This window comes from Meles meles, chromosome 21, assembly GCF_922984935.1.
Source record: "Meles meles chromosome 21, mMelMel3.1 paternal haplotype, whole genome shotgun sequence".
Lineage (NCBI taxonomy): Eukaryota > Metazoa > Chordata > Mammalia > Carnivora > Mustelidae > Meles > Meles meles.
In genome coordinates, this window is record NC_060086.1 from 7,241,273 (window position 1) to 7,263,946 (window position 22,674).

The 22,674-nt window shown below is 51.3% G+C and overlaps 1 protein-coding gene across 3 annotated transcripts in view; it reads right to left on the reverse strand.

The window, feature by feature from the left end:
• Positions 1–602: 602 nt before the first annotated feature.
• Positions 603–22,674, reverse strand: part of HIP1 (huntingtin interacting protein 1) — a 142,396-nt gene continuing 120,324 nt past the window's right edge. Inside the window, exons 16-32 of one of the 3 annotated variants that reach the window (XM_045992811.1) lie at positions 22,407–22,523; positions 20,691–20,792; positions 20,372–20,515; positions 20,098–20,233; positions 18,265–18,351; positions 17,974–18,081; positions 17,758–17,891; positions 13,744–13,854; positions 12,930–12,988; positions 12,470–12,563; positions 11,254–11,354; positions 10,673–10,778; positions 9,199–9,322; positions 8,699–8,760; positions 6,110–6,218; positions 5,156–5,233; positions 603–4,879 (exon numbers count right to left, since the gene is read on the reverse strand). In XM_045992811.1, coding sequence (XP_045848767.1) covers positions 5,181–5,233; positions 6,110–6,218; positions 8,699–8,760; positions 9,199–9,322; positions 10,673–10,778; positions 11,254–11,354; positions 12,470–12,563; positions 12,930–12,988; positions 13,744–13,854; positions 17,758–17,891; positions 17,974–18,081; positions 18,265–18,351; positions 20,098–20,233; positions 20,372–20,515; positions 20,691–20,792; positions 22,407–22,523 — 1,647 coding nt within the window. In that variant the 3' untranslated portion in view covers positions 603–4,879; positions 5,156–5,180. Of the gene's footprint in view, positions 4,880–5,151; positions 5,234–6,109; positions 6,219–8,698; positions 8,761–9,198; positions 9,323–10,672; positions 10,779–11,253; positions 11,355–12,469; positions 12,564–12,929; positions 12,989–13,743; positions 13,855–17,757; positions 17,892–17,973; positions 18,082–18,264; positions 18,352–20,097; positions 20,234–20,371; positions 20,516–20,690; positions 20,793–22,406; positions 22,524–22,674 lie in introns of all 3 variants that reach the window. The other 2 variants (XM_045992810.1, XM_045992812.1) reach the window with 2 other exon arrangements.

Here is a 22,674-nt window from a genome sequence, read left to right on the forward strand (position 1 = left end):
TGCGAACTTTTACATATTCTTCAGGTTTCAGCTTAAACGTCATTTACTGATAGGAGCTTCCCCTGACCTGCTTGAACGTACTAGCTCCCTTGCTGTGTCCTCCTTTTCACACCTTTTGGGTTCTGCATCCCACTGGTTCCATGCCAGCTGCTCCAACCTGACTGCAAGCTTCCAGAGGTCAGATGTGTCCCTGGCACTGTATCCCTCATGCCTTTCAATGGGGTGGATGTGAAATAAGTATTCGTAGGAGGGATGAATGAATCCGCATCTCAAGCAGAGTGCTACAGCCCTTCCTCCTCTTTCTGCCATGCTTTAATCTCTATCTCCTCTTTGTTTTAGCTTTGAAGCATGTTTCTATCTTTCTTAAAAACACTTCTTTTGACACCATTACCTCCTAAAGGTATTGCCCCATTCTTCTCTTTCCTTTGACTACTGCTGGATTTCTTGAGTGTCCATCTTTTTCACACGTATACTCCAGTTTCTAATGCATCTGTCTATCTTCCTTCCAAGTTTGGAAGGTCCTTAAAGAAGGGACCAGCTCTTGCTTATTTTTCTCCCTCGACAGTCTCTTGCGTACAATAGAAACTACACCAATTCTTGCTGAGTTGACAGAATTCGAGGGGACATGCCTGTTGTAGTATAAGTTATTTTCAACCACATAGGAATTGAATACAATTTAGTTTTCAAAATTTATTTCAAATGCTGGCCTTGTAGGGGACAATCTGTCCACTCATCAGTGGTTCTTCAGATGGAACAGGCTCACCCTTGCTTTCTGCTGCAGGGAATAGAAAACCCCAGCTGCAGGCAAGCGGTCCCCATTTCTGTATTTATCCAGATCATCTTCCCGCTGGGCAGTCCTCTCCTTACTTGGTGACTCATCTGGGCAATTCCCCAGCTTATCCTCCCTGGGCCTTTTCCACCTCCCCTCCCTCCCTTGGATGTCCTCTTGGCTTCATGCACCAAGCAGCCCGAGCTTGCAGAACACGCCGCGGGTGAAGTCTCCATGCATCTAGCCACGCCCATTCATCGGCCACCCCTACAGATCCTCTGGTAGCCAGGACTTGCTCTGAATCCTGTTAGGACTGGCAGCTTCTGTCCCTGAGCAGCAACTGTCCCAATTTTAAGGTGACCGGTTACTTTTGCATCTCGAGGGTGGAGAAAGGTGTATCCATAGCCCGAGGTGGCAGATTTTAAGCACAGACCTGGGCATGAAGATGAAGGACAGTATGGACCACTCTGGCACGTTGCGTTTGCTCATTCCCAAGCACAGGAGTTGTACAGGGGATGGCACATGACTAAGGAGGGCAAACCAGGTTCTCTACAGGAGCTGTATTCCTGTCTTTAAGATCTAGTCCCAGAGGTGCAGAGGCTACATGGGATTCAACAAACAGCAGGACACACGCATAGGCTTTCCCCTGGAACCCCAAGCCCCAAACCACGTTGGATGTCAGTCAGCACCAGTACTCTCCATTGCCAGGTTGAAGTATTTATTTGAAAAACTGAAAACACAGATGCAATGTATTATACAAAGAAAGGTCTTACTATCATAATAAAAGTATTGTTGGAAGGGAAGAAAAGCCAGTGGCTACCTGCCCTGGGAAGGTAGGCACTCGGTGAAAAATGAAATCCATTTCTAGGAACTATTCTAATGGAAAATTGGGGGGGAAAGGTTAAAAACAGAACAGAAGAAAAACAAACCCAACCTATCCCTGCGAACCTAAATGTGAGAGTTTGTTATAAGTTACCGGCAAGATGTATCGGAACCCCCTCGGTTTGTCCCTAGTAGTAACCAGCTTCATTTGGGGCCTTCAAACTGAGGTAGTTGAGGGTCACCTGAAAGACATGTCTGAAAATGGTCTACTCTCAGAATCGGACTCAACGGCATCTAACCCATGATTTCCCATTGCTTTGGCTCCTGGGGGCAGTGCACCGCCGTGGGCTGCTGATCCTGCACTTGGTCTGACCTCGGGAGACGAAGGGGATGTGAGCAGCAGGCAGCCGGCTCGGTTTGCTGCGGTGAAGGCTGGCAGGCCCACGGTGGTGGTTGCCTAGGCTACAGATGGCACGGTCTCCGGGGGACCGAGGACAGCGGAGACAGAGCAGAGCCGGTCTGGCTGGAAGGCCAGTGCCGGAATCGAAGGCTTTCATTGGTGGGAAGGATTTCCAGAGGCTTGCAAAGGTGGTAGAAGGTAGCGAGAACTTGACCGGTGGCTAAAGACCAGGGTAAGTGGAGCCAAGAGACCCTTCCAGACTAAGGAGCTGGCCGAGAAGTGAGCATTTCCCAGGTGCAAGCTCAGGACCGACCATCCCCTCCTCGGTGAGAGGCCGAAGCAAACCGATCTGAGGACGAATGACATGTACTGTGACCCCCATGGTACCCGGTTAACCCTGATGTTGACTTGGCAGCTGAAACACTTCCAACGTTCTGGACACTGGATTAGGGACTCAGATTCAGGTGCGACCCTAGGAATCCTGCTGTCAGGGACAGAACAAGCCAACAATCTAAATTACAGTCTAATTTAAACTCCTCTGACTCAGATATAAAAGAACCCCACAAAAGGCAGGTCTTTTCTATTTGTTTTTTCTTATTATGTACACACATATCCTTACTCTAGGGATATTAGAGCAACTGTATTACAAAATTAAATAAGGGATACGGCTGTCTTTTGATCTCTTGTCAGTCCTAAGCCATTCTTTTGTTGTTCTGCCTTGCTGTGACCCAATTACACGGATCCATGGGACCTCAGTCACTCATGAAGCTCAGTGATGACTTTAAAAGGCTGTGATGTTCATTTTTAGCCTGAGGAGGTCATCCCGTTTGAGTCAAGTATTTCACACCAAGTATAAACACCCTCGTTTTTTAGAGAAGCCAAGGTAGGACAATTGGATTTTGGCTAGAAAACGGCCAGCTCCTAAGGCGAGTGAGGACAAACGTAATCGCGCCACATCTGAAGGATACTTCTGATGCGAGATGGGATTAGCCTGTTTTCCTCTTTAATCGCTTTCTTCCCTGCCTTTATGACTCCGGCTAAGTCCACCAAGGTTTTTACAATCACTGTGGCTTCTTTTTGGAGGAAGCATTATTTGGAGCATCCCAGAGTGGCCTGATACAGCAGATTTTTTTCACCACGGGTAATTCAGAGCACGGTAGTTTGGCCGAGATTCTGGAAGGGAGGACCAGTCCGCTGTGGAAATGCTGACCCGCTCTGAGAACGCACCGATTGGCTTCATTGGTACAACTGGGCCAGGGGCCCCCCCACACGTCTTCTGAGCCTCGGATGGAAAAACGCCGAGCGCAAAGAAGTGTTAAGCACAAGACGGCTCATTTGCTATTGACCCCTCATTTTATTAGCCCGATGTGGAGATCACCTGTCTGAGTCTCGGAATCCGAGCTAACAGGAGACTGGTTTTTGAGTGGCCTACTTAGAAAATGCACAGAGAGGGAGGGGTGGGAGGTGGGGGAAGGATGAGGGTTGATTCACAGTGATCAAACAGGAACCTCGCCACCTGTCACGTAGCAACACTTAGCAATGTTCCTTTGGGACAGGTCCTGGGAAGAGCTTGTTGGCCTCTACCTAAAAGTTGCTACAGATAAGGAAGGCAGACACTGTCCGAGATCGGAAGGTCACTTAAATGCTGGGGTCTGTCTGTCTGGAGGTGGACGAGTGCTGTCCGGCTGTCCGCCTCTGGGAAGTTGTTAATGCATCTTCTGTCCTCATCCTGTCTGGGCAGCAAGGGCCCAGGTCGTGTGGCGGGAAGGGCTCGGAGTCAGTGGTCCCCCTCTTCTCGGTTTCCCTGACCCAGGTGCTCTGAGGAACCCGCTCGCCTCAGGGCCCAGGCTGGTAACAGAATGGGAAGCATCTTGGCCTGGTGTCTGATTCTTGAAAACCCATGACCTGGGGCAGCCCCGCAGCCCCGCCGCCATCACCACACCTCAAATCCTGATTGCTCAAAGCGTCTCTCTGGAGGCTGCCGCCACTGCCGAACGGAGGTTAGTAATAAATATTAAAGGTACCAAACCAAGCACAGGGTTCTTTCCTGCCGGGAGCAAGTTTGCCTGATTTTCTGGCAGAAGTCTGCCTGATCTTCCCTTAGGTAGAACATGGAACTATCCTCTTCAGGTTCAAGAGCACGCCCAGGCGGCCAGCACTCCCTCTCAGGGTCCCGCCTGGCTCTGAAGGGAGGTGGCACAGAAAATTCTTTCCGGGGGAACACGTGTGGCTACTCTCACCAGCACGCTCAAAGCACGGGATAAGGTTTTTCAGTCTGGTCACTGAAAGTTCCCAAAGCAGGGGTTTCCTGAGGCCTGGGCCGCATGCACCCTCCTTCCTTTCCCGCGTTCTTCACCCCTGTCACCCAGGAAGGTGGGCAGAGGCTTCTCCGGGCGCTCTCGCTTGAGGACGGCTCTCTCCTTCTGCCTTTGGAGGAAGAGCGTGGCCCAGCAGAGGCGCCCACCCTGGGCAGTGGGCTCGTCTGACCCAGACTCGCTCAGCGGGACACCCAGCACGGAGGCTGGCGTGGAGCACCAAGGTGAAGCCTGAGCAGCACCATCGCTGTTAACTGCTGTGGTAGGGGCTCCCGATGGCTCCGAGCGCCGTGGGTGCTCCCTTGGGGAGAGCTGGCTCTACGAGGGAACACTGGAAGAAGAAATCCCCCCAAAAAAGAAAAAAAAAAAAAAAAGAAAGAAAATCCCAACCAACCACCGTAAGAAGCAGCGGGAAACCCGTGGGATTGCCAAGAGAGGGGACAGTTGCCTTGGCGAGCTCGGCCGGGACGCTCCTGCTGTTCCGTCAGCGCAGGTGTAGGGCGGCGTCCTGGCCTGGAGCCCCGCCAGCCCCCTGACGCTCATGAGTTGGTGCAGATGGTGAAACAGAAAAGGCTGAGGGGAAAACAGAGAAGAAAAGGCATGAGGCGGCCCCCCACCAGGGATCTCGGAAACAGCCAGCCCCTCGGACGAGGATGCTGAGCGTCTAGGGGTCCAACAGCAGGCAGGGCCGGGAGGCAGGTCCTTTCTGTGAGGGGTGGCCCTGGCCCTGCACCCCTCTGTGGAAGGCCACTGGGGTCCTGGGCACTGGACGACAGGGGTGGCGTGGCTGCCACCGGGACCCCCACCCCCACCCCAAGGCTCAGGCCATGGCTGGGGAATAACACACACAGACGTGTGGGGCTTCGGCGTGGCTCTATTCTTTTCCGGTGACCGGTTCGTGCAATGCAGGTGGAGACGCTTCTGTTCCTGAAAGACAATGATAATTTTTTTTTTAAAGATTTATTTATTTGACAGAAAGAGAGATCACAAGTAGGCAGAGAGAGAGGGGGAAGCAGGCTCCCTGCTGAGCAGAGAGCCTGACGCGGGGCTCAATCCCAGGACCCTGAGATCATGACCTGAGCCGAAGGCAGAGGTTTAACCCACTGAGCCACCTAGGCGCCCCTGACAAAGATAATTTTTGCTTCCTAGCACTGCACATGCGCACACACTCATTTCACCAACAAAAACAGCCACCACGTTGGGCTCCCCAATACCTCACGCTCATAACCTTCTATTCTGAGTCACGCGTCCGGGACCGGCCGGTACGCATCTGTGGTTGGCTCCCAGAGTTAGTCAAGACAACAAGGACAGGCAGTCCTGGTCGTGATCGAGTCGGCCACTCTGGGCACGTGGAAAAGCAGCAGACTCTGGGTGACAATGCCTCTCTGGGCCATTTCTAGCCCCTGACCCTTTCTCTCATGGGCCGTTGTTCCTCACTGCTGGCTCTAGTCAGTCAGGCTTGCAATCCCCTTGGCTTTTCACTGACCACCATCCGTTTGTTCACTACCCAACTCTACGCGCGCCAGGCTAAGTGGGCCTGGAAGGGAATGGCGGCGAGTGACGAGTCCACTGGTCAACGCTAAGGTCCTGAGAGGTGACAACAAAAGCTTTCAATTCACCTCAAATTATACCAGTTCTGGGGCTCGAAGATTGTTTCCAACTGAAGAGAAATCACGCTCTGTGAGTCAAGAGGGGGAAGTCAGTGACCCGAAGGGTGACTCATTCTGTCACGTCTGAGGGGAAGGCCCTCCCTACAAACACCCTCCCCTCATGGCGTCCACGCAGGCCCTCAGAGAGGCTCACCTTCTTCCCAGCCCTCGGCAACACCAGCGAGTTCGTAGTGCTTTTTTCGAAGCTCTCCCAGTTTCTGACGCTCCTTCTGCAGGTCATTCTCCAGCTCCAGCACCCGGACCTGGGGGACGAGTGGAATTTTCTTTTGAGCGGCGATCTGACAATGGTCTCCCTTTGACTTAATCCCTCTCCTCCTCTGATTTCATCCATCCTCTCCCATTCACCCGTCGATCCCAGTGGCTCTTCCGTCTCCTCATGGGGACCCTCTCCTAGAGGTGATGCGTTAGAGCCCAACGCCTGAATAGGAGTAGGCCTCATCTCACGCCCCACTGAAGTCCGCTCCGACATCTAACCTATCTGTGTGGCGTGTTCCCAACCAGTTCCCCTTCTGCTTCAGTCCCGCTCTCCTGAAAATCCAGGCAAGAGCCAAGCTTAGATGCTTCTGGTATCTCTGTGGGGCTGTTACAACTTTGGGTTATCATCATACAGGAAAAAGCAGTCTTTCCAAGGAAGAGGCTGGTTCCTGGCTACCCCTACCCCTCATTAATTCATTTTACTGATTAATTTATTTCTTAATTCAAGAAATGTCTGCTGAGCACCTGTCACGTACCCTGGGCTCTGCGGTGGGTGGGGGAGACACGGTGGTGTGCAGACAGACCTTGCAGGGGGAAGACACAAACTCATGGACAAGAACAGATCAGACTGTAAGGAACATGATAGGGTCATGTGATAAAGGGCAAGAGTGATCAGCAAACGCTATTCAGGCAGGTGGGTACAGGGAGAACAGAAAGGAGCCCATGTGGCTGATGCACGAGAGGGGGGAGGGTCGTGAGAGTGGGCTAGGAGTCTGGGGGTTCGCTCTAAGTATGAAAGGGAAGCCACTGAAAGAGTTTAAGCAGAGATGTGACATGCTGTCATTTATGCTTTCAAAAAGACATAGAACCTGAACAAACCGTGTGTGGCGGGGGGTGGGGAGAGTGGAAGCAACTAGACCCAGTTAGGTGGTTCCTTTTTTCTTTTCAAATTTTTTATTATGGAAAAATGTAAAACATATGGAGAGATGGGGATGATCTGGTGAGCGCCATCATGTGCCTTTCCCCGAGTTCCTCCAACCGTCAACCCAGGGCTGGACCTGTCTCAGCAATGCCCTTTCCCATTCTCTGCCCCCAACTGCCCCGCCACCTGGCCCTGCCATGGGACCACGTGGATACAAATCCTCGCATGCCTTGTAGTAGTTCGGGAGAGAAATAATGGTGGCTTCGGCTGGGTTAGGGAGATGGAAAAGAGGGGGAAGGTTCAGGCTTGGACAGTTGGGAGTTGACAGGACTCGCTGGGGAACTGGATATAGAAGGGAGAGGGGGAAGGGAGGACCCAAGGACGACTCCTTGGTCTTAGCACCCAGGTGTGGCAGGGGGTGGGACGGTTTCCAGTTACTGAGGCAGAGAAAACAAGGAGTTGGGTAGCTCTAGGTAGGAGGGAAACCAGGAGCCCTGGTTTGGACCCATTAAGTTGGAGACATATTTGGCCTCAAGTGGAGAGATCAAGTAGGCAGCTGGATAATGGCAGAGCTCACGGAGAAGATGGAGGCCAGAGAGAAGAATCTGGTACTTATCAGCATAGAGATGGAACCCGCAGTCAAGAGGGACTGGAGAAGCCCAGTAAACACGACAGTGTAGACGGCGGGGACTTCACGCCTGACCTCAGACCTTTCAGTATCTGGCCATGTGACTCTTCCTAAAAATGCTGCATGACCCATATAGAGACTTTAACAGTCTCCATCTGAACTTGCCCCCAAGACGGGGACCAGTAATTCCAGAACAAAGATGTCAGGTCTATTTTTCAGGATCCCACTGATTCCTGTTTCTCCACATGCCTGAACTTTACGAACAATCAGGAGAAAGGGTATTGCCTTCGACGGGTTCTCAGTGAATTGGGTTTTTTTTTTCTTTAAATCAAGGTCATACACAAATCATATCAGATTTCTTTTTTAAAAAATTGCCAAAAAAAAAAGCAAAACAGAAACGGACTCATCAATACAGAGAAGTGGTGGTGGCCAGAGGGGAGGAGAGTGGGGGAACGGTGGAGGGGATTAAGAGGTACTCTACCAGATAAGTAAGTCATGGGGATGAAAGGTACAGCACAGGGAATGTAGTCAGTAACAGGGCCATGACGTTGCATGGTGACAGACGGCGACTACACTAATCGCGGGGAGCACTGAGTAATGCACAGAATTGTCAAGTCACTACACAGACGCCTGAAAATAATGTTAACACCGGATGTCAGCTCTACTTAAAAAAAAAAAAATTCATCCACTGCTAAGACATTAAATTCTGGCTGACATCTGCTAGGAGATCCCTGATGGTAACAGTGAGGGGGACACCAGTCTGAGACCAGCAAGCTAGAGTTAAGATTCTGATCTTAACCCGCCATCTGTCTCCACCTCCACTGTCCCTTCCAAGCGTCCTTTAAATTCATTCCTGGTTCCATCTCGGTTTGTTTCTGCCCCAAGACTCTCCCCCACTGGCTTCTTTCCATGGGGATGATATTGGGGTCGGTGTCACCGGGAACTGATCGAGCAGACTCAGAAGCGGGGAGTCCTACCTGGGAATCCATCTCCTGGCGTTTGATCTGGGTCAGTGTCATGCTGGAGAAGTCCATGTTGTCTGCAAGGGCGGAGGGAAGGTCTCGTCAGGGGATGCCCCTGGCCGAGAGGCAGCCGATGCCAGCGCTCTGCTGAAATGCTTGGTTCGCTAGTTCCCAAAACACGTGAGAAAGTCACCGATGGATAGACAGGGATGGATAGACGAGGACTGGACCACCTCTCACCCCCTGCCCCCGTCCTGCCCCGCCCAGAGACAACCAGGCCTGGAGAGTCATGCCTTTGAATCCAGAGAAATCGCTAAATGAAAAATCTACCTTAAGGCCTGTTGCTATGGTGATACAAACAGCAGGCGTGTGCGGTGTCCCACCTTATGAGAAAGTGAGCACACGCGTGGAGAAGACGGACGAGAGAGAATGTGGAAACAGGATGGTGGGAAACAGGGAATGTGAAGAAATGCTGAATGGGATGGATACGAAAAGCACCGATCCGGGGAGGCTACCTGTCTCCTCAATCTGTGATTTGCCCGAGATGGTGGAGGCCACAACAGCGGCGGTGGCCTGGTTCACGCCCCGGGAGGCCTGCTGCAGCTGGGCCAGGTTTGGACTGTCCTTGTCAGCCTTCACCTGCCAGAACGAAGCAGAGTTAGGGTCACACAGCATTTGGTAGCAAGGACGGAGTCAAATAAGTGGGTCCCAACGGTTCTTGACAAACATAACAGCATCCGCTGTGGTCGCTGATCGACTTCTTCCAGATTGCTGCCTGTAGGCCTGCCTGTTGTGGCTCGGTCCGTTGAGTGTCTGACTCTTGCTTTTGGCTCTGGCCTTGATCTCAGGATTGGGAGATCGAGCCCCGTGTCAGGCTCCACGCTCACCGGGGAGTCTGCTGAAGAGTCTCTCTCTCTCTCTCTCTCTCCCCGTCCCTCGGCCCGTTTCCCACTTGGGCACATGCACATTATTGAGCTCTCAAATAAATAAATTTTTAAAAAAAGACTTTATTTGCCAGAGAGAGATAGTGAGAGAGCACCAGCAGGGGTTGCAGCAGGCTCTCCGCTGAGCAGGGAGCCTGATGTGGGCCCCAATCTCAGGACCCTGGGATTATGACCTGAGCCGAAGGCAGATGCTTCACTGACTGAGCCATCCAGGCGTCCCTAAATCAATAAGTCTTTAAAAAAAAATTGCTCCTATAGGGGCAGCTCCTGGCATATCTCTAATATGCAAAATTACTCCTGGCTTATTTGCTTGAGAGCCTCAGACTCTAGGTTTATTGGTTCTTGTGATAAATTGCTCCAGTTGCGGAAATTAATTTGGGACAACATTAAACAAGGATGATAAGGACGCACCCCAGGGTACTATAAAACTCACAGCCGGATTTCGGTAACAAGCTCTGTATTACGATTAGTTGGGGGTAATGGTTCAAATCTGGAGGCTCTTCAGTAGAGTCAGACATTGGCTGTGGAACCTCGGAGCCAAGCCAGGGAACCAGCTCATGGCACCGACCTTTTAAGTGCTCCTTTATTAATTAAAAAAATTAATTTAAAATTAAGTATTTAAAATTAAAATTAAAAAATTATTTTTATATATTATATATTTTAATATAATATTATGTATTTATATAATTAAATTTTTAAAATTTAAATATTAAATAAAAATTTAAAAATTAATAAATAAATTTATTAATTACTTTACGTGTTCCTTGAATGCCCTGACTGCTAATCAGAGGTCAGCATGGCTGGGACCCTCAAAGGCCACTTGTCACAGAAGCCGTGAGAGCCAAGAGGAGCCCAAGAGGGGCTCCTTGCTGACTGAGGAAAAGGCTCTCAGAGGAGGGTAGCAGGAGACCCTCGAGAGGCAGAATTTTAACCTGGGACCTCACCTACCGGGACCCTGGACAAACCATCTGTTTTCAGGGCAGGCTCCACGGACCAAGTGTTCTCCAAGCTCGTTGGACCTTAGGGGGTCCTGTGCGGGTCCTACCTTAGAGGCGGCCACAAGCTGGGCCGTGCTCGCAGCGATTTCATGCGAACACACCATCAGTTCCTCAAACTTCCCTCTGCCTTGCACCACCAGATCGGCTGCATCCCTGGTAGACAGGAAGGGACAAGACAAAGTATGTCATGGACAGCCACCACCTTATGATCCCACCTCCAGATCGCGCCCGTCACCCTGGCTACTCAGGGAGCCTAGCCGGTCTGCCGGCCCCATCCCTGTGCAACCCCAGGAGATCTGGGCTCCCTGTTAAACTTTCAGTCCTGTTGACTTCCCTACCCACAGTTCTGTTCTTTTCTTTCCTTTAAAGACTTTATTTGACACAGAGAGAGAGAGATCACAAGTAGACAGAGAGAGAGAGAGAGAGAGAAGGAAACAGGCTCCGTGCTAAGCAGAGAGCCTGATGCAGGACTCCATCCCTCATGACCCAAGCCGAAGGCAGAGGATTTAACCCACTGAACCACCCAGGCGCCCCACAGTTCTTATCTAATTTCAGTCGGCTGTTGTCTGGGATGGGCCGAGGGAGCTGGAAGTGGGGCTGAGAAGCCCCGGGAGTGACAGACTCTTACACCATGACGGTCGCACCCCAGCCCACGGCTTTGGAAGCGGAGATGAGTCCTTCCGTCCATCGAGAATTCTTGGCGTAAAACTCTTTTGGTGAGGCCGTGCCCTAAGGAAGTGAAAGGTGATAACGACGACTAGCTTTTCTCCAGGGCCTCCTATGCCCCAGGTGCTTTTAAACCCATTACTCCCATTGGCACCTCACACTAATCCCAAGACGAAAGCATTATCATCCCATTTTACAGATGGGCAAACGAAGGCTCAGAAGAGCAAAGATCCTTTTCCCAAGTTCACGCAGGAGGATGGCGGAAGTAAACCCTAGGTGTCTCTGACTCCAGCGCCCGTGGCATTTCTCTTGTACCCCATTTCCATGTTGTATAGATAAGAATCGGAATCTATTCACACGCACCTAAGACAATGTGATCCAGTGATCCAAAGGTTAGATCCAAAGTCTAACCTTTGCCACGATTTGCCAAGAGAAGAGAGTAACCCAGTGAATAAATGAGGCAAATTATGTCTCCTTGGGATTTCAACACGCTCTCACGCTGTGCAAGGGTCTGTTAGTCTTGGAAGCCGCAGGCCCTCCTTACTCAGCCCCTCTCGGCACGGATAAAAAGCGCCACCACCAAAGCAGAGATGGCTGCCTTCTTTCCAGGATAGTGTTCCGGCTCCGGGATCGCTCCCTGGGCCTCTGCCTCCTGAGCGGCAGCTGCACACAGGGTGTGAGAAGGAAACACGCCAGCAGAGGAGGGAGAAAGCCCAGGGAGCCCTTCGATCACAGCCTGTCTGGGAATAACTGTCCGCTGACTCTGCCTCGGGAAGGAGACATGGCCGCGCCCACTGGCAAAGGTCAGGAACCAGGCCAGCCCTTTCGATTTGCCCGTTTTCCAAAGCTCTCCCTTCCTCTGAGGGCCCCCGCTTGCAATGCACATGGGCTTTCCAGAGCAGGTTCCCACAATGTCGCCTGGGTTAATGACCCAGCAGCTAAAGGCTGACGCTGACTGCCCCTTGGGGCCCCGGAAGCGCCCCAGCTTCTTTCCATGGGCATCTATGCTCGGCTGTGAAAGGCAGCGCGCCCTCAGGTGCGCACACGGCACGAGACGGCAGCACCCGCAGATTTCACTGAATGTGGATGAGTGTATCGAGTAGATGTAGCCTCTCGGTGAACCGGGAGTCTGTGAATGATGTCCGCTCCCCCGTCCAGGGGTCCTCACCCATGCTTACCCGGCCACTCTCCACTATCTCTCTCTGGAGGTCCTTCGAGGCCACAATCAGGACCTGAATAGCTTGCATTAGGCTTGTACAGGAACCAAGGATCCTACGAGGAAAAAAAAAAAAAAAAGTTAGGCACACAAAAAAGAAACCGAGAATAATGAAGGAATCTATTCTCTTTTTCAGGCGTAAACACAGGCAAACTTGGGGGGTGGAAAAGGCAGCGGGGAATACACCTTCCCGGAAAGGCACGTGAGTAGGGAGACTCGACTGGGGACAGTTACGTGATGATTCTCGGGGTTTCTCTTCCCCTAAAATGCAATGGCGATATTATCCCCAAGAACACCATTATCAACAAGTACACGGACTTGGCCGCTGCCTGTGGCAGCTACTGTTGTAATTTGTATAATCCACTGCAGGGTACACTCATCCTCATCACCTAGGTGCCTGCCCCCACACGGCTCAGACTGACCTTTCGTTCACCTCCAATTTGACTCCTGTGTCTCCAGCTCGGGATTTGCTGAGCATCTCCTGTTGAAAAGAAGCAGGGTTTCTCAACACACGGTGGGTACCGGGCATTCACTGGCACCCCTGAGACACCTTGTGTCCGACATCCTGGGGCAGCCGAGAAACTCAAATCCAGAAGGGCCCATCCACGTCCTAGGGAGTCGAGGAAAGAATCCAGACTTCCGATCTCTTCAGTGGGAAGCAACCCCAGCAGGCTGACTCTACCGTCCGGGAGTGTCCATCCCAGGCTGACGTGTGCACCGAATTCTGAGAGCTATGGCTCCCTGCCAGTGAAGGGTGGGGACAGCCGTTCCCACGTCCCCCCAGCTGGTACTCGACCAAGGTGAGCAGACCGAGTCTTCCACCAGGAACGCTACGGGACCTTTCCAGTACTGCCCACTCAGCTCTTCCCCAGGACAACCATGGCTGCTGACTTCACGGGCGCCCGCCGCGAAGATAAATGTGCATTAAGTCCTTTAACTCTTACCACACCCCTCCGAGGCATGTCCTATTACCACTACCCCATCATGCAGAAACGGAACCTGAGCGAGCTCCGTGGACCGACCTATCCCAGGTGACGCCGGATGAACCAACACCAAAGTAGGGGAGGGTCTTCTCACTTTTTAATCCCTGGAGGATCCTGGGGAATTTGAGTTTTGGGTGGCCTCAGAGGGGGCCTTGGGATCCTTCATGAACAAGTCAGAGACAGCCAGTGGGCAGTGTCCCCACAGGGAAGCTGCAAGAGCCTGGCTTTAGGAGACTGCCAGACACTTCCGTACCTCGATTCTGGCCGTAGCCGTTTCGATGGCAGCTGACGTGGCAGCCATCTCCTTGTCCACGAGGTCTCCCAGCTCCTCCTGTTTGATGTCCAGGCCTCTGGGCAGGAGCTCCTGGGAACAGCACCACAAATGCCACAATGACCCTTTGACCTCTCTGTTCTCCCGTGGCAGAAGGCAGGGCAGGAAGGCTCTATCACGTAACATATTTCTGGAATCCACGAAGGGGCCTCCGGTGCAGGCCTCGTCTGGACCTCGCTACTGCGTGAATCCCAGAACCTCACATTCTGCTCCCTTCCTTCCAGAGGCCTAAGCCTACAAGGTCACCCAGTTGTAGCTGCTTGGATCCTGCCCCACAGTTGCACAGTGTATTGTATTTGTGTCTTGGGAGGTATTTTATTTTAAGATTTGTTTATGGGGCGCCTGGGTGGCTCAGTCGGCTAAGCGTCTGCTTTCAGCTCAGGTCATGATCCCAGGGTCCTGGGATCGAGCCCCACATTGATCTCCCTGCTTGGCGGGGAGTCTGCTTCTCCCTCTCTCTCTCTCTCTGTCAAATAAAAAAATAAAATCTTAAAAAAAAAAAAAAAAAAAAAGACCCCAAGATCACAACCTGAGCAGAAACCGAAAGTCGAACAGTCAATGAACACGTGCCACTCAGCCACCCACTGGGAGGTATTTCAGAAACATCTTCAAATATCGGTGATGCCTTCCAACCAGACACTCTGCCTCTTACTGAACTTCGTGTCCACAGCAATCATGAGGCAGTTACTAGTCCTGTTCTACGGATGGGAGGCCAAGGCTCAGAGAGGTCAAATGTCTTGACCCCAGTCCCACTGCTTGAATGAGAGCAGGGATAACTTGGGGGCTGATGGCAGAACCTGTGAATTCTGAAAATATGGGTTATACCTACCAGAGTATAAAACAGGTATGAATGGTTTAAAGACTAAGAACAAATGCCCAAGTACCTACCACCAACTTCAGGAAGAGCTTAAGAAACATGGTCAGTACCTTTGAAATCTCCTTTGTAGTCTGCCCTAATTCCATTTCCTCCCTCTCTGCTCCCCACCTCCAAATAAAAACAGAATTCAGGAGAATGGTTCCTGCGTCTTTTTAAAAAACTCCTTAGGGATACATCCTCAAAACCTATAATGTTAGGTACGTATGTTTTGGTATTTATTTATCTAAAAGACTTTATTTATTTAACAGAAAGTCTTTTTTTTTTTTTTTTAAATTTAATAGAAAGTCTTAAGCAGACTCCACACTGACTGCAGAACCTGACTTGGGGTTTAATCTCATGACCCTGAGATCATGACCTGAGTTGAAACCAAGAGTCAGAGGCTAATTAATCCACTGAGCTACCCAGGCACCCCATTTTGATTTTTATTTAAAAGGAATCCTACTGTACTCATTTTCCTAGGACTGCTCATTCCCTCGGTAGTCCATGTGTGAGAACCATCCTATAATGTGGTAATTCTATCCCCAGGGAAACACCCTAGGGAAACTCTTACATCAGGAGATAGGCCCTGGAGTGACCATACAGCACATTCGTGATAGCCCCAAACTGGAAAAGAACCCAAGCGTCCATCAACAGTAGATATATAGCTCTATCATAGATATGTAAATACATACGAACAGATACTACATCAGAGAAGTAGAACTTGAGAGGTAATCACACGACGGAATGCTACAGAGCAGTGAAAATGAGCACATCTGCATGGAAGAAACTCAAGCACAGGATGCTGGAAAAAGCACGTGTAGAGGAAAGTCTGTAACACACAGAACTAAGGGGGGAAAAGGACATCACTTTTCTATTATCTTCACCTGGAATCCCGATTCAACATTCTACACTCTAATACTTAAACATTCTATACTCTAAACTTCTACACTCCAGCTCATAAAATCTGGTCCACAGTCTATGATAATTCCTTCAGTTCTATCATCCAGTTCACTAATTCTTTCTTCAGCTTTGTTTTCACCGGCTGTTGGATCTGTATACTAAGTTGTGACTTTCAATGATGTAGTTTTCATTTCTAGAAGTTCGGTGGTTGTTTTTTGAATATATCTGGTTCCTTTTAAAAATATCTTACTCCTCTGCCACCCTTAATACTTTTTAAAAAGTTCTTTAACATATCAGATGCATTTATGGTGAACTTACATGCCTTGGGACTTTATTTTTTAAAGTTCCTTGGGATTTAGAGCCAAAGTACACGCCTTCAGAGACCATTTGGATCTGTGTCTGCCAGGTACCTGGGCCCCTAACTACCTGACTACTTTAATTTTCTGTTTGGTCTTTTTCAAGCCATATAGATAGTAGAATTGGACCCTGAAGCCACGGATAGATGGTTGTAGTTATAAATTCCCTAGGTGACCGTGTTGCCTCCTTTCCCCGCCTCCATAACCAAGGTTGAGACAGGATCTTGCCAGCAGAGTAGGGTTTCCCCCGTTCACTCAGGATGTGACCTTTCGGAGTTCTGTTTTGGGAAGGAAGTCTCTGCATTCCAAACTTTGACCCTACTTGGGTCTAGGTTTTATTTCTTACTCTCCTCTGCATGTGTGGTCCGTTAAAATCCAAGCTCTAGGCCAAGAGATGGAAAAAACATTAGCTCCTGCATTCTTTTGGTTTCTGATTCTGAGCATTTCCTTAGTTTTCAGCCAATTTAGATTCAATTAACATTTTTTTTCTCCCCAAATTTTATGAAGCATTTTCCACGTCCTGTCCTGGGATGAGCTTCTAAACATCTGGTCAGTCCTATTGCCAGAAAGGAAACCCGCCCAGGATCTCCCTCTCACACTTTGCTTTGTAAAATCAACTTATATCCTCCTCTCATAGTCTCTTACACACTTTGCGTGTGTGTACGGAGATTCGGTTCTGCAGGGCCCTGGAGACGATGCTCTTTTTCTCCAGCAAAAGGAGCAACGCTCCCTAGGCCATCATCAGCAATTTAGTAACACTAAAATACCACCAGGATCACGTCATTCCAGTGAAAGAAAGGTTAGCAATTCACCGTTATCCGTAGTCTTCCTCTATCCGGACAGTCACGATTCCCTACCTCGTTGCCCACTTCTCCCCAGTATGAACCTTCCTCCCCATCTGATCTTTTTATCTGCTTTGCCAGGTATCATGCCAGGGACCAAGGGGACAACGTGAAAAAGGCATGGGCTCTGTCTTTAAGGACTCATGGGGCAAAGAGACAGGTAGGCAGGTATACTGCAGCGCTAGCCACCAACACCACAGGGTGAAGGTGGCGGGTGGGAGGGACCCAGGAAGGTGAATAAGGGCCAGACTGTGACAGTCCTTGGGTATCACGGTACATCATTTGACTTTTGTTATCCAATGAGGAATTATAATCAGATCTCTATTTTTGGAAGAGATCAGAGAAAGAAGAGGCCAGAGGCAGAAAAACTAATCAGAAGGCTACTCTAAGAGTTCAGATGAGGGATGATGAAAATCTGAACTCTGGCGCTCATCTTGTCCTTCCCTGGACTTAATATTATGACCCATTTTTGGAATTAAGTGAATGACTGTACTGAACTCTTAAAATACGGCTGATCACTGCTCTCATCCCACTGTACAGAAATGGGTGATTTTCTTATTTTCCTTTCCCATAGAGACCAAGTCTTACTTGTCCCTGTACAACTACACCCAACACATTTCCCATGATGTACGACGTACTCGCTGCATCTTTCTTAAATCAATAAATACACTGTTCTCGTACATTAGGTATTAAACGGTTCGACCAGATACAAATCTTAGGAACAGAGAAACTATGCTTTTCCTTCTCTGATACCGCTTAGCACAGCGACAAACACACAGCAGGTTCTCGACACAGGGAACGCAGGACATATAACCGGAAAGTCGTTCAGGGGTCAGATTAGTCAGTGCCAGCTCTCCCTTCCTTGAGTCAAGTGGAAAGTTCGGGAAGAACTGACTTAGGACCTTACAGAGTCTCTGGCAGATCACCAGCACTCACCCCCAAGAACCTCTGTACCTGTCCCCGGTCGTAACTCGGCTCCTACCTCGGCGATGGTGGCGATCTTGGTAAGGCAGCTCCTCATGGCGGTGCCGTCATTCTCCCGCGTTCCTTCCTCCTCCAGGAAAGCCAAGTAGAGGAGGGTTTCTTTGCCAAACTGCTTGCAGGCCTCGGTCAGCACTGGAGATGCAATGACCAGGATTTCTGAAGGCCCTCTGACCTCCCCTGCTGCCCAGCCCGGCCTCCCAACCCCAGTACTTACAGTCGGCAGGTTCCGGCGGGGCTCGAAGGCAGGTGGTGCTCACGTAAGCCATGGTGTCCCCGGTCAGGTGGGCAAGGAGGGTGACCGAGTGGAGGAGCCCACTGATAGCTGCCAGGAGTTTAGAGGGGGTTGCTCAGGGCTGTGTGACCTCCCTACCTCCTTCCCTGCTCAACAAGTTATAGAGACCCCTTTCTTGGTGCAGAGGAACCCGTCGCTACTTCCACACGCCAGCGTTTCTGAAGGCGACCCAGCTGTCACCAAGCGACAGACCCTATCGTCCACCTTTCTTACCTTCTGGGCAGGCCAGATAACGCCTCCAGCTTTCTTCCAGTTGCTCGAGGCAGCTGGAAACAGACTTGACCTTGGAGAGAAGGTGATCTGTGACGGGGGGAGACAGGGCCAAGTCAGAGTCAGAGTTGTCAGACTCGCTTTCTCCCCGGGAGGGGAAGGCACGTGATGGAGGAACCCCCTCGCGAGTGGCCTGGGCCCTGCAGGAGTTGCCCTAAGATGGGGGGCGGAGGGAAGAGGGTTGACTGTGCTTGTACAGGACCTCAAAAGCTGCCCATCTGGTCCCTTTGCCGAGAGCCAGGGCAACCGCATCCGCAGCCCAGAGTCAGCCTCTCCCTCCTCAGGACCGCCTGCTCAAATCCAATCCGGGCCTTCCCGCTCCGTCTTTCAAGGACCTCAGTCTCTCATCAGTCTTGAGCCCAGACCCTCAACTCCGTCAGGCTGATCTGGGCTCGTGCTGTGCACACAACACAGCCGTTCCCACTCTGTGGCTCTGGGCACGGGTCCCCAAAGACTGTCACACAGGAGTTCAAGTATGGGGGCTCGTGTCACACTGCACCCGTGTGGCTCCAGGCTCCATACTGGTGGCTACGACCTGGCTGTCCACACCTGCTTCCTCACATGGAAACAGAGTAACGGACCCCGTCAGGGCACCAAAGTGAGGAGTTGCAGGGCTGAGGCACGTGGAGCGCTTACCACGACGGTTGGCACATGGCGAGCGCTCGGTAGCGTCCGCTGTGTGTGTGACCCCCCCCCTCAGTCCCCAGTTCTTCCATTCCCCTGGCTCGTGTCTGTCCTCTTCCTTCAAAGCCCAGCTCACAAAGTCTCTCCTCAGAATCTGCCCACGGCTGCCCCGTTTCCTGGCACTCCCTCAGAAAACTGGGTACTCAGTGAGCTCCATTCTGAGACCGCTGTGTTCCCCTACAGATGGGTTCCCTGCTGAATCAGAGCAGGCCTTGCCATGGATGTCCCCAAATGGAGACTATTTTTTTTTTCCCCCAAAGATTATCTGAGGGATAAAGTGTGCACGTGCGCAGGCAGAGGAGGGGCAGAGCAAGTGGTGAGACAGAAAAGTCTCAAGCAAACTCCCCGCTGAGCACGGAGCCTGACTGGAAGTTCGATCCCAAGGCCCTGAGACCGTGACCTGCGCCAAAATCAAGAGTCGGACACTCAACCCACTGAGCCACCCAGGCGCCCCACAGACATTTCTATTTGATGAGGAAAGTCAGCTCTCAGCGTTTCCTTCCCCCTGCTTGTCCTCAGTGGGCCCTCTCGGAGCTGCATCCGTGACCCCACCGGCGTCGCGGGCCTGGCTGTCCTGCCACCTCTGAGGCCCCTTCTCTCATCCAAGGGCTTCTCTGGCTCTGCCCGCTGCCCCACCCGCACGCCCTTAGGACTCCGGAACAGGTAGAGTGGGCCTGTGCATGCCCAGGACACCGTGGGAATCCTGCGTTCCTGCCCCGCCACGTTCACGACGCTCCCGGTGTGGGCCCGAGGCTCCCGATTAACCACCTCGTCGTTCAGGCCACGTTCTTCTGTTCAGAGAGTGGCAGGGTTGTTGGCTTCCCCTCCCCCTGGTGCTTACACTCACTCTCAGGGCTCTGCTCCCAGTGAGAGTTTCATCAGCGTGACCCGCTGCCTAGAGCCGTGGTATCACCCCTGGAGGCTTTAGAAAGTTCTACCGCCCAGGCTGAGCTTCTGGCTGAACGGATCTTAGCGTGGAGCCTGGGCATGGCTGTGCAGCAGGCGGAGGACCCCCGAGCTCAGCGTCACATGGGATTCGACGTCAGCACTGACTGCTGAGCTCGCGCGTGCAGGCGGGCAAGGGGCAGGTACCTGCAGAGCCGGCGCAGCTGATCAGAGGCGGCTCCTCCAGCTGCCGCAGGGCCTCCTGGACCACCTGCTCCGTGGCCTTCCTTGCCTCCGCCAGCAGCATTCTCCGCTGGTCCTTGGCGAGCTGGCCCGCTGATTCCTGGAAGCGGCCCAGGGAGGTGAGAATCGGACACAGACCCCATCACGAGCCTTCGAGCAGCGTCCACCTTGACACAGCTGGGATTCCTCGCATCCTTAACCCAAGCTACCGCTCACGAGGCGGGCATCGGTTACTTGCCTTTGCGAGGGACAGTTCCCGCTGGGTGTGGTTCAGCCGCTCCTGCAGGGCCGCTACTTCCTCCTCCCGCCGAGCCACGGCGTGCGCCAAGCTGCTCCGCTCCTTCTCCAGCTCAGCGATCTGGGCGGCCCACTTCGCCTCTGACTGCAATGTCGGCAGGGTTCAAGAGCGAGAAATAAATGCTCCATTTCCCAGGAGTCCAGACCCGCCAGCAGGCTACATGGAACCAGAAGCGGTATCTCTAGGTCTCCACCTTCATTCCCCCGGGCACACGCTGAGCACGACGGGAACAAAATGCGGGAAGAGACGTGATGCTCACCTGGGCAGAAGTTTCCAGACTGCCTTGGACGACGTGGAGTTCCTGTTTGCTGGTGGCAAGTTCTTGCTTCAAGCTCTCTAGTACTTCCGTCTGTTCTTGAGTCTGAAAGACAAAAAAAACCAGGAGCACTCTTGTCTGGGTGGTGGTTGCCAGGGAAAAACACATAGAAAAATCCCTGAGCTATCAGGGAGCCCGGCTGGCTCAGTCGGCAGAGTGTGCAACTCTTGATCTTGGGGTCACGAGTTCAAGCCCCATGTTGGCTGTAGAGACGGCTTAAAAATAAAATCTTAAAAATAGTCCCCAAGTTATCAATGGGAGATTTGTGTACCCTCTTGTAGGCAAGGTTGGATGCATCCAGCCAAAAGTGAGTAGAAGGAGGCAAGAATCCAGAGTGTTCCAGAAGGTTTTCTTCTGGCTAAGTGGGAAGGTCGAAGGGAGAATTTCAGGGACATTTCCTAAATGTCATGCTTCCGCTTATAATACTGATTTCAGTAGAACGAGATTTTTTTTTTATAGATAGAAAAGTGTTTTTTTACATTTTAAATTGAAATTTAATTGATATAGAACTGGATCTTTTTTTTATTTTTTGACTTATTTATCTGACAGACACAGCGAGAGAGGGAACACAAGCACGGGGAGTGGGAGAGGAAGAAGCAGGCTTCTCACCAAGCAGGGAGCCTGATGCAGAGCTCCATTCCAGGACCCTAAGATCATGACCTGAGCCAAAGGCAGACGCTTAATGAATGAGCCACCCAGGTGCCCCGAGAACGGGATCTTTAATTCAGACATCCCAACACCTGGTGTGATGCTGAATCTTACCATCTTGAAACCACTGTTTTTTTGATTTCTCTCATAAGTCTATTTTTTAAAGAGCAGGTTGCAACCCATTAGAATTCACAGCTAACATTAAAAAAAAAAAATGAAATAAACGGGCACCTGGGTGGCACCAAGTTGGTTGAGCATCTGACTCTTGATTTCAGCTCGAGTTGTGATCTCAGGGTTGTGAGATTGAGCCCTGAGTGGGGTTCTGTGCTCAGCACGGAGTCTGCTTAAGACTCTCCCTCCCTCAGCAAACCGTTGTAAAATTAGATCTTTAAAAAAATAAAAAAATTAAGGAGTGCCTGGGTGGCTCAGTGGGTTAAGCATCTACCTTCGGCTCAGGTCACGATCTCAGGGTTTTGGGTCGAGCCTCGCATCCAGCTCCCTGCTCAGTGGGGAGTCTGCTTCTCCCTCTCCCTGCCTCTCTGCCTACTTGTGATCTCTCTCTCTACCTCTCTCAAATAAATAGTCTTAAAAAATTTTTTAAAAAATGAAAAAATGAAATAAACAGAGCAAAAAAAAAAAAATCCAAATGCATCCATAGAGTAAGGAGGAGAATTGCTTCGTGAAACTTTTACTTCTATTAAATAGACCCTATTTCCTACTCTGAATCCCAGAAAAGCATGCAAGCCACCACTCTTAAGTGTAAGGCATTTAGTTTCCTCCCTCCGACATGTCTTACTGCGATGGGACCTGCCTGCCAACCCACACCAACTCGTGGGTGTTCTCCCGGCCCCAAGTGCTCGTAAAGGTTCACGTCTCTCTCTGAAATTCCAGGTGCTTTTACTTCTCTCAACCGTCTCGCCTTCAGCAAGCCGTTGCTGATGCACTGGCTCGGTGGGAGCCCTGTCCTGGCACCAGGCCTCGAACCCCTCGCGCATTCCTCCTTCCGCTCACCTTTCGCTGTGCCTGGTCGCTGATGCGCTGGAAGGAGTCCTCTAGCTCTTTCTTCTCTCGTTCCAAATCCGCCTGGGCTTGCCTGGCCACGGACACCTGTTTGGTCACCTCTGCATTCTGTAGGGGAAGAACAGTGTCTTGAACCGGCTCATCTCGAGCTGAACAGCTCAGGGACAGCCTCTCCCCCTTCCAGAACAAAGGGCAGCGTTCAGACAACTGGACACAGAAATCACGTTTCTACCCAGGGAGGAGCTGGAAGAGAGCTGTC